The 12430-nt window shown below is 27.8% G+C and overlaps 1 protein-coding gene across 1 annotated transcript in view; it reads left to right on the plus strand.

The window, feature by feature from the left end:
* The window catches only part of LOC123272213 (guanylate cyclase soluble subunit beta-1), a 34758-nt gene that overhangs the window by 15894 nt on the left and 6434 nt on the right, over positions 1 to 12430 (plus strand). The window contains 9 exon segments of the mRNA XM_044738914.1: positions 3188 to 3306; positions 4285 to 4440; positions 4508 to 4655; positions 4729 to 4735; positions 4798 to 4882; positions 5398 to 5433; positions 5435 to 5471; positions 5474 to 5526; positions 6942 to 7024. Of these exon segments, the coding sequence (XP_044594849.1) occupies positions 3188 to 3306; positions 4285 to 4440; positions 4508 to 4655; positions 4729 to 4735; positions 4798 to 4882; positions 5398 to 5433; positions 5435 to 5471; positions 5474 to 5526; positions 6942 to 7024 (724 nt within the window).

The raw sequence follows: 12430 nt of genomic DNA on the forward strand, positions 1-12430 counted from the left end.
CCGAAATAGATCCGACTGAGAGCCCCTGTAGTCCCATAGCTCCGATTTTGAACCCACAGGTCCGAACATTCACCCAGAGGTCCGATTTTTGAACCCTCCAGTTCCGTTTTTAAAAAACTTAAAATTAAAAATAAAAAATAAAAAATTAAAAATCAAAAAGTAAAAATAAAAAAATAAAATAATATGAACTAACCCATGTACACAGAAAGAAAAATTTCTCGACTGGAGAATAAAATTCTTGGCTCAAGAAAAATTTTCGGGTGCCTGAAGGAAGGCCGAAGTTGTGTTGGCCGAAGTAAAAATTTTTCTTGAAATTCTATTCTTGGTGGAAGTCATTTTTTCTTAATTCAAATTATCATAAATACTTGTTACAATAAATTTTTGTATTTGATCAAGATTTTTAGATACTTTAGGGAAGCAGCGCCACTTACTTAAGCTGAGAAAAAAATTTTCTCACCTTGAGAAAATTTTTCTCTTGACTATTTGAAACCCATTTTATATTATTTTAGCGTGCAATACATATTGAATGAAAAAAAAAAAATTCAATATTATTTGATCTTCCCATTTGACATGTTAATCAATAAAAATGTTAATGAAAATTTACTTCTATCTTTATATTTAATTTTTTGGAGCAAGAGAGAAATTTTCTCAAGACAAGAAAATTTACTTCTATCAAAAACTAAATTTTTTGGAGCAAGTGGCTGAATTTTCTTAAAACAAGAAGATTTTTTTGACTTAAATAAATTTTCTTGGATTAAGATACGTATTTCTTAAAGCAAGAGAATTAATTTTGTTGGAATAAGTGAAATTTCTTGTGTCAAAAAAAATTTTTTTTTCGCTCAAAAAAAAATTAGGAAGAAAAATATTTTCTTGACTCAAGTGAACCTTTTTTTCTGTGTTGGAGTCCCCAGAGTTGAACGACGGGGCCAAGCTTGTGTCCAAACTAGACAACTCAGTCTCCGGCCGTTCCTTTGGTGAACCAGACTTGAACCAAGACTGGCTCATCTAGCTCTGGCTATTTAATGGTGTGCTAGGCTTGGGTCAAGAGTGGATAACTTAACCTTGGCCATTCAATAGAAAATCTAAAGTTAATTAATCATTAAGTAAGAGAAGAGGGGGGCAAAACGGACCTATTAAGACAAAAATGTTGAAATCCTTCATGTTTTTCTCTGGTTTTACGTTTTTTTTAGTCCTTTGCCAAGTATTTGCGACATTAATTTGTTCTGTTTATTGAAAATAAAAATTTAAAATGTGGGGCAAAATGGGCCACCTTCAGAAAATGTTTATCATATGGGTTTTCCAACTTGTTTTACTTTTTTGACACTTTACTGAGTTTATGGTATTAGATATTTTTGTGTCTATCGAAATTAAGAGGTTGAGAAGAGTGAGAAATCTTAAAAATTTTTTCTCAAATGTGGTTCTTTCAGAATAACTTTTTAAACGGATCTACCGATCGATTTTTAAAACTAATCAGCTCTTAACATCAAAAAACAACGTTGATCGCAGCCAGCCCGGTCAAAATCAGTTGATTTGTTAGTTAGTTATCGTTGTCGATAGAAAATCAAAAAAAGTATTTTTCGGAGTTACTTCGAAATTCCTAGTTCGATCAATTTAAACTTTAGAATAATGCTTCTTGAGGCTTCAGGAAACTGCGTCGGATTCCGCAAACCGTGTAGAAATCGGTTTATTCATTCAAAAGTTATTTGCAGTTTGAAAATTCAAAAAACATATTTTATTAAACTTCATCAGAGTTTTGAGCTCCGGAGAACTCAAAATGACACGAAAATTATATTTATTAGAAATTGATTTTTCTAGTAATTATTTAATTGAAATTTCCATCAATAATTAAAAATTAAATTTATTAACTAAAAAATTTTTTCTTCTTAACTTGATCTGAAAAAGAAAAATTCTTAAACTAAGAAATTTATATTGGTTTAAGTGAATTTTTATTTGATTCAAGAATTTTTCACATTGATTTCAACAGAATAATTTCTTTAGTATTATTGAAAAGAAATATTGTTTAATGAATATTTGTTAGCAAATACCAAAATTGAAAATTTATTATTCAGCCAAAACAATTACATATCGTCAAAATTGATATGGTCTTTAAAAAATAAAAATTTAATAATTTACAGTTAAATTTTTAATATTGATAATTTTATATATTAAAAATTCATAATAAAATATTGAAAATCCACAGAGTGATGTACAAAATCTAGAGTAATATAAGGACTTGACTTTTCCTTATTTTTTAATTAATAACCATGTGTAAAAAATAGTTAATTTTTCTCAAAACACAATATTAAATAACATAAATTATATGAATATTAAACCGTCACATTTCATCATTATATAGATTTAGCTTTTATGAGAATTGATGAGATGCATGATAGCTCATCGGTCGCATAGTGTAGAGGGGTTAGGGTATCGGTCTAGCAAGCGCGCGGCTCAGGTTCGAATCTCGGATAGGACGGATGCGAATTTTTTTCACCTTTATTTCTATGATTAGCGAAAGTTAGGTTTAAATAAGAGGTCAAACAGTCTGAATTTGCGTTAGCTCTACATATAAAATCAAATAAAAAAATAACGCAACTTAAAAATTAATTTTTTTATTATTTTTATCAAATAGCATGAGGCAGACTTGAAAGTTGACTAGGGCATAGTCCACTGGTAACCAGGCATGGGCCAGTCGTGGCAACTAAGGAAAATAAAAATTAATTAATAAAAAAATAACAATAAAAGAGGACTCAGGGGCTCAAAATCAGACCTAATTTTTATTTTCATCAGGTCCGATTTTGAACCCTAAAGCGCTGAAAACGGAAATTTGTAGCGCTTGTGGGACCAAAACCGGACCTACTTGAACATGGAAACAGGCTCTGTGTTTGAGCCTCTAAGTCCGAAATAGATCCGATTTTAGAAGCGTTCTAAATGGGCTCTACTAAATTTCTCGACCTGGGTTATTCCATGTTTCCACTTTACTTCAGAAAGGACGCCGCTGTCAATATGGAGGGATGGGAAGCTCTTCTTGTTAGGCAGATTTATGACGCATCGAAATTACCTACAACATTATTGCCGCGGCGCATGTAAAACGGCTCAGTATGCAATTATTTTAATTCAACAATTTATTGATTTAATTAATCAAATAAAATAAAAAATTATTATTAAATATCTTATTCTACTTTTACAGATATACCAGCTAATGATATTCTTGAGTCATTCGGTGTTATGTTTTTCGAATTTTGTCAAGAGTCTGGTTATGACAAAATTTTAGAAGTACTTGGAGCTACTCCACGGGATTTTTTACAAGTAAGTTTTTCTTTTGCACAAAATTAGTTTTAAGAAATTTAAAAGTTAATGGGCTTGTAATTTAATAATTTAACTATTGTAAAAGTTATAAAATAATTTAGTAATTTAATTAATTGTTTACAACACGATAATTTTTTTAAAATCTAATTTTTTAATACAATTTTTTTTTCAATCCTTTCATCATACGACCAACGCAGAGAAACATATTGAAAATCTTAGTATAGAGTTTCTCTTATAGGTAACAGCGGGCTATTCATAACTAAACTTAAGAAAATATTTATTTTAAAAATACTTTTTATTGTAAAAATTTCATTTTTATCCTCGATATTTTATTCTTATTCTTTAATATTCATACAAACTCTTACATACTTTTTCTGCTGCGAGGAATAATTTAGCTTCCTTTTTTTTCAATCGACCTTTATGTTAAAAATATTTAAAATGAAGTACTATAAAAGTTTTAAAATGGAAAATTTTTCACTCAGCAATCACATTGTAGTTCTGCCATTGCATCCTTTTTTAAATTGACCTTTATGTTGAAATATTAAAAATAACATTGATAATAAAAATACCAAAACTTCATTGATCAAATAATAAAAATAATATATTCGTTAATTACATTACACCGCCTATTATTTAAAGCCAGCAAATTTATTTCCCTCGTCGAAAGTCTTCTCTCAGTCGCCGCAATCACATTACATTACGGGATATAAAATATTATCCCTAGCAGGAGTAGTCTCCTAGGGGAAAACAAAGTTTAAGGAAAAACTTTTTGATTTTAATGACTATCCTTGATCATTCAATAGATTTAAAGTAAATCTTAATATAACAAATTCCATTTTTGTCCTCTAAGACATTTCAAACATTATTTTTCAAAAAAAATCTTGATTCTTAAATTGATGGTTCGAATTCAATATCATGAAAAATTATACAAATTATTAAAATTCCGATTCTCTTTTTCATGAATAAAAATACTTACAGAATTTAGATGCTTTACATGATCACTTGGGTACACTTTACCCGGGAATGAGAGCGCCGTCATTTCGATGCACGGAAAGACCAGAGGATGGTGCCTTGGTACTACATTACTATTCAGATCGACCGGGTCTTGAGTACATTGTAATTGGGATTGTTAAAGTAAGTTTACATCCTTTTTCAAATTTAAAAAATAAATTTGTATATATTTTATTATTAATATAGACAGTTGCAAAGACTCCATGGAACTGACGTTGACGTTCAAATTTTAAAAACTAAAGAAGAGTGTGACCATGTACAATTTCTTATCACTGATACTTCAGCACCAGGTGTTGCTACAAATCCTATGATTGCTGATCTTGAAACGTTATCTATTGGTGAGTTTTATTTTTAATACAGTAATAATAAAAAAATAAAATAATAAAAATAATAATAATATTTCGATTGTAGAGCCAAAGTAAGTCCAATGACATTTTGTCGTGTTTCCCGTTTCACTTGATGTTCGATCGTGATCTGATCAATTGTGCAAACTGGATGCACAATCACACGAGTCATACCCCAAGTTACGAGTGGCAATTGTAAACTCAATGACATACTTCTAACGGTAAATTCAATAAAATTTACATTGTTTGCCTATTATTAAACCGTCATTAAATCACCAATAAATGTCCAAATTATTTTTAAATATTTATCACTTATCACTTGTGATGTAAAAGATAATTAGAATTAATTAGATTTTTATTTTTCAACATTGTTATTATAATCATCAAATTGAGAAGTTTTAATTATTGATAGTATCGTGATAATGTCAGGGAAAAAAAATGGAGCGATGCTTGTTGACCCGTGTCAAGGATTCTTTTCATAATTTTAGTAAAATATCGATTTGCATATTGTTTCAAGCTATACAATGTACAAATTTTAATTTTTATTAATAATTGTTTAGTAAAAAGAAATTTCTGTTGAAATTTGGAGTAAGAAAGTATCGTAATTTAAATAAAATTTATAGAAACTAATTCGTTTATTAATTCGCAATTATTGTGTCATTTAATTTTTTTGAAAAATTATTAGCTTTATCTTTTATTATTTGAAATTAATAAAAACATGAATTATTTTTATTAGGTACGACCACACTTGGAACTGACATTCGAGAATATAGTTGTCTCACATCAACACTGTTTATGTGTTGAAAACCAAAAAGGTGTCATGCAAGTTGAAGCTTCCGAAGAATTTTCAAATTTACGTTTGAAGGTGAAGTTTATAATTTTACAAATTTTCAAATTTCTCGAAGATTTTTTATTGTTTTACTTTCCTTAAATTTTTTTTCTCAAAAATTTCAAGTTAAATTACGGTCCTTTAATAATTTTTACGACGACAAAAATGGTGGATGATGACTGTCAAAAATGTATTGTAATCTTTTAAATAACCAATTATCATAGTAACGATACAAAACAGTTATTCATCAAGTAAAAAAAATCGCGCCAAGTCCAAATTTTTCCACACAAAGGTATGTAAGCAAAAACGAAAATCCAAGTAACCGATATGATTGTATACGATTTTCGAAAATTAAAAATTTTTGTTGTAAATTTAAAAATTAAAAAATTTTTGAACGTACTTGGTGTGCGTCATTGTGTATTTCAATTTTTTGAAAGTCCTTAGTAAATAAATTTTACGAATTTCATTAAAAGTAAAATATTTTGCAACCACGCACACCAAGTACGTTCCAAATTTTTTTTTTTAATTTTTAAATTTACAACAAAATTTTTTTAATTTTCAAAAATCGTATACAATCATATCGGTTACTTGGATTTTTCAATTTTTTTATTTTATATCTTTTTGTGAAGAAAAAAAAAATTTTTTTTTCTCTTAATAGTCTTATGAACGTGGACTTGGCGCGATTTTTTTACAGTGAAACTGTTTTTGTTCGGATTTTAGTATTTTTGTAATTATAATAAAAATTTACAATTGGTACCAACTTAAGTATCGCGTTGGCTGCATTTTTTATAGCAAACTATCCCTTTGAAGCTACAGTTTATGTAAAAATAATTCAAGCGCACCCTGGCGGATGTAGATGCAAGCCTTGAAATATCTTTTTTCAACTGTAGTTTCCCATCTATTGAGGATTACCATGTATTTCTCGAATTATTTAGTCTGTGGCATGTCACTTTTACATCGAAAAAGTCAGGATCTAAATTTTTGCGTTGCTATAGTTTGTGCTGATTAAATTTAATAATTTCAAGCAGATTAATTGTTATGATCGACTATTATTAATTAATGTCAGTAAAATAAAGTATGAATTACTGTTATAATATACAATTTAGAAAAAGTACCGTAGAATTAAATAAAATTTGCAACCTCAAAATATCGTCCTGCTTACAGTAAACACAGTCGGTAGTCTGGCGCTCCGTTTACAACGGATTTGAACGGAACTTGGCGCCAGATTCTACCGAATCTGTGGATAAAATATTAATTTATGAAAAAAATGATGTCATATATTCGAACGTATACTTGGCGCGAAACACTGCCGAGTTCTCTGACGAAATATTTCTTAAAAAAAAAAAAAAAAAAAAAAACGGGAATACTCAAATAATTTAAATTAAATCTCACTTATTTTTATTAATTATTTTAAAATCAATGATTGCTAACTAACAATTAATTTTTTACAGGGTCAAATGTTGTACATACCAGAATCAGACTTAGTAATCTTTCTGTGCTACCCAAGCGTCATGAATCTCGATGACTTAACCAGGTAATATAAAAAAAAAAAAAAAAAAAAAAAGAAAAAACTTGTCATACTCGACCACGAAAAGGATTTATTATTTATTAGTTAATTATCTAAAAAAGTATAACTACCGGTACTTTTCTTGTCATGCAAATGATTTTACTCACCGCGATCCTCGCCCATTATTATTATACAGAGAAAGTTTTCTCATTGCCGTTTCTTTGTAAAAAATTTTATGAAAGCAAAAATTATTTAAATAAGTTTAAATAATTTATATTCTTTTTACTTTTTTTTTTTTTATTTATATTTTCTCTTTAAATTACACCGTACTCGACTTTAGTTTTAAACAACGTATTTACAAATTTAAATATACATATACCATACTCCGTTCCATCCCGCGAATGAACCTTTTATTAAATCAGTAGCGCTAACAATTATTTGTTGGTTAGTTTAATTTACGTAAAGTGCCCACCGGTAGACCTGAATAGCTTTATGGTAGAGGTAGAATAAGCCATCACCACACTATTATGTATAAATATATAGATATAAATTTATATACTACCACCTGTACGGTAGTGGAGTAATAGTAGAAGTGAGAATAGAACGCCAGCTAGTAAACAAATTAAATGGCTAAATGCATCAACCTCCATTATAGTGCCTATTGCAAGTGATATTATTTGTTACTCAATGAGGGTTAAGTGCTCCACGTTTAAATTTCATGCTATATAACTAACACTGACTTGTATACATACAAGATAAGAGAACATGAGTCGTTTCGGCGTTGATACATCAATGATTACATGATTTACCTTTTTGTTAAAAAAAATTTTTTTTATAGAAAATTGTACTCTTGTTTCAAAATCTTCAGCTTTTTTATTTTTTATTCTTTCGCCGAAAAAAAATTATTTAATTTTGAAAACATTTTTTCGATTAAAAAAAAATTGTTTTGAAGAGAACCGGTTGTGTTATTTATTTATTTGTATAAGACTAAGCAGATATTCAGCCAATAACAAGGTCACTTTATTGTAATAATTTAAAGGTGTCAATTTAAGTGATACAATTATGATGGAATACAAAAACGATTGTAATTATGATAACAATAATAATAATTAAAGAGTTCCATATTTCAAAAGCCTATTATCCCCGATCCAAATTGATGTTAGACTAATTTTAAATTTTACATTAAATTTTCATTTATTAAATTTATTTTCACCGCTTTATTGTTGGTATGAGCACTCAATACCATTCTCGGGTGTAGCATATCTACTAACACAAAATTTTTATTTTTAATTAAGATTAAGCAAAGAAGTTAATTTTTACTAGTGAAACTTTTTCGGTCACCGAAACAGAAAATGCTCAGACCAGGTATCGAACCTGCATCTTTGGTGTCGCGCCAACTGCTCTACCCTTAAGCTATCCGAGACACTGTCCGTAACTATCATTCAGTTACCTATTAAGAACCACTGAGTAATTTTGGGTATTGACAATTTTTTATGATGTATTTTAAATGTTTTTTAAATACGTAGACTATATTATCCTACTTAATTGTATAAAGATTGTAATCCGTCTGGCCAGGATTTTTTCATTATTTTTCCGCGCCAGTTTATTAAAGAGTTCTATATTTCAAAGCCATTATCCCCGAAATATAGAACTCTTTAATTAGTAAAAACACCGATCTTCGGAAAAAATAGTAAATTATCGAAAAAATCCTGGCCAGACGGACTACAATCTTCATACAATCAAGTAGGAGATTAGAGTCTACGTATTTAAAAAATATCTAAAATACATCATTAAAAATTGTCAATATACAAGAATTACTCAGTGGTTCTTAATAGGTAACTGAATGATAGTTACGAACAGTGTCTCGGATAGCTTAAGGGTAGAGCAGTTGGCGCGACACCAAAAGATCCAGGTTCGATTCCTGGTCTGAGCATTTTCTGAGTTATTATATTTTCGGTGACCGAAAAACGTTTCACTGAGTGAAAAATTAACATCTTTGCTTAATCTTAAAAAAATAAAAAGTTTTTAATTATTAGATATATACACCCGAAGATGGTATTGAGTGCTCATACCAACAATAAAAGTGGTGAAAATAAATTTAATAAATAAAAATTTAATGTAAAAATTTAAAATTAGTCTAACATCAATTTGGATCAGGGATAATGGCTTTGAAATATAGAACTCTTTAATTAGTAAAAACACCGATCTTCAGAAATAATAATAATAATAATAATAATAATAATAATAATAATAATAATAATAATAATAATTGTGGCCTTTATGAAAAATTATTTTTAAAGAACAAATGAAAATAAGACATTCAATACAATAGCAAAAACTCTTCCAATTTGTTTCCTTGTATAGTAGCGTTAAATATTTGTGGTTTAATTCAAACATAAAGACATTTTGCAAGATTTCATTTACTTAGTAAAACCAGACATAGTATGCTTATCTGAAACTCATGTATCGAAAGATGTTCATGATCACGAAATCCAAATTCCAAATTATAATCATGTACGAACAGACACCAAAAACAATAGAACTGGAGGCGTAATAACCTGCATCAAAAACAGATAAAATTTAAATCATTAATAAATAGCGCTGACTTAATAATGGGCACTTGGTTAAATGTTTGAAGTATATATAGTATTAAGAAAAATAAAAATTATCAATCTGTATAGATCACCGCAAAGTAGTATCAGTCATTTTTGTACAAATATAATCAAACTTGTAGAAGATATTCTAGATACGAGTAAAATAATGATATTAGGAGATTTTAATATAGACGTCATGAAAGAAAATTACTATTATGGTAATAAAATTAAAAATGAAATGGCGTATTTAGGATTATTTCAAAAAGTAAAAGAACCAACTAGATCAACTATAATATCTGATACAATAATAGATTTAGTTTTTACAAATTTCAAAATTGATACCAAGGTTTTAAAAACTCCAAAAATAACTGATCATAATATTATAGAAATAAGAATTATTGATGCAAATATAAATATTGATAACAATACATCAATAAAAACTTGTCGACGAGATTATTCAAAATTTGATAGCAATATATTCAAAAAAATACTCAAAAAAAAATGTTAGATATAATAGCAGTAAATGATGAAAACTATGACATAGATGAAAAAGAATTTAATGTATTAGTTAATAAAATTCAAGATAATATAATTGAGACTCTAGATATTCTAGCACCTTTAAAAATTAGAGAACGTAAAGAAAAATGGGAAAAAAAACCTTGGATTGATTATGAAATTAGACAAATGATTAAAGTTAAAGATAGAGCTTTCTACAATGCCAAAGAAACAAATCTTGACTATGATATAGAAGAACATAAAAGACTGAGAAACCAATTAGTTTCTACCATTAGACATAAGAAAAAAACTTTTTATGAAAACACTATAGATAAAAATAAGCTAGACCAGAAAAAACTTTGGCATGAATTAAAAAAACTAGTAGGTAATAAGAAATCGAAACAAATGAATCCAGTTGATATAAATATAAATGGAAAAATTGTCTCAAACACTTTAGATATAGCAAATGAATTTAACAAATTTTTTGTAAATAGTGTAAACAAAATTGTATCAGATATTGATAGTAATAACATTGACAATAATGATATTTTCGTAATAAATAATGACAGATGTGATACTAATAATGTAAAAAATAATAATAATAGTCAACTCTGGTGTGAATTCGATGATATTACGATAGAATAAGTTGATAAAATTATTCAGAGTTTAGATAACAAAAAGGGGAAATTAAATGATATAAATTTAAATTTAGTTAAAATTATATGGGAATGTGATAAAAATGTTATTCTTACCATGTTAAAAAATTCTTTAAAATTAGGTGAAGTACCTGAGGATTGGAAAATTTCCTGTATAACACCATTACAAAAAATAAAAAATAGTATTAAGATCGAAGACTTTAGACCCATAAATACACTACCTATACTTGAGCAAATCTTAGAAGAATTAGTAAAAGTGAGATTAGAAAGATTTATTGATAAACATAATATCTTAGATGATGAGCAGTCTGGATTCCGAAAAATGTTTTCTTGTGAAACGGCAATACAAGGCTCATTAAGTGATTGGCGGAAACACTTAGATAAAGGACTCTGTATAGGTGTTGTATTTTTGGACTTCATGAGAGCTTTTGAAACGATAGATCGAAAATATCTTCTTAAAATACTGAGTAGATTAGGCTTGCGATACACCGTATTAAAATGGTTTGAATCATATCTCAGTGGACGGAAACAAAAAGTTAGATATATGAATAACTTGTCAGAAGAAATAAATGTAGAAAATGGTGTACCGCAAGGATCTAAATTAGGACCGATTTTATTTAGCTTGTATATTAACGATATGGTAAAGATTATGAAAAATTCTGGGGTTATGTGTAAACTATTTGCGGACGATACTAAATTGTATTTTGCCAGTAAAAAGTTAGAAGATATTGAAAGAATGTTAAATCGAAGCTTAGAGATCTTGTCAAAATGGTTAAAAAAACATAAACTAAAAATAAATTTAAAGAAAACAGTGTTTATGATAATACATGACATGAGAAGAAATGATGTAAGAAAAAAGTGTGTTATTAAAATGGAAGATGCTATAATTGAAGAAGTACGTAAAACTAGATATCTAGGGCTTATAATAGACGATAATTTGACTTTTAAAGAAAATTCTAAAGATATAATAAATAAGATGGCAAAAAAATTTAATATCATCTCCAGATTATACAACACTGTTAGCATATTAACAAAAAATATTATATATAAATCAATCGTTGCACCGCACATTGATTATTGTAGTAGCATAATGTTAAATTACACTGAACAGATGTTAACAGCGTTCAGCCACATTTTAAAACCGGGCTATGCGTTTAGTGTTGGGGGTGAACAAATATACTAATATTAATAGTATGCTAACAGCGTTAGGATGGTTGAACATTAAACAAAGATTAATATATAATTGTTGTATACTAATACATAAAGTCATATTAAATAATAAACCTGAATATTTGTATAAAAAAATTGTAAAAACTGAAAAAATAAGCTATAATAAGATATAAAAACGAGAAAATTGTTCTTCTTCTTTATCGATGTAAATTCTGCTCGTACACGATCAAGAAAGAAAAATGTATAACTGGCCAAAGTTTTAACTATTATAATAAATTACCAGACGATATAAGATTAGAAAATAGATTAAAAAGCTTTAAGAGACCATTAAATATTCATGTTAAAATACGTATTGAAGAAAAACATTTACTTTGATTGAACATGCTATATTTGTTGTAATCTGTAACAAAATTTTCTTATAATGTAAAATTGAATAGCAAATTGTTAATGAGCTGAAGATGATTATTATTATTATTATTAATAATAATAATAATAATACATTTAATAATAATAATAAG

This window comes from Cotesia glomerata, linkage group LG9 (assembly GCF_020080835.1).
Source record: "Cotesia glomerata isolate CgM1 linkage group LG9, MPM_Cglom_v2.3, whole genome shotgun sequence".
NCBI classification, from domain to species: domain Eukaryota; kingdom Metazoa; phylum Arthropoda; class Insecta; order Hymenoptera; family Braconidae; genus Cotesia; species Cotesia glomerata.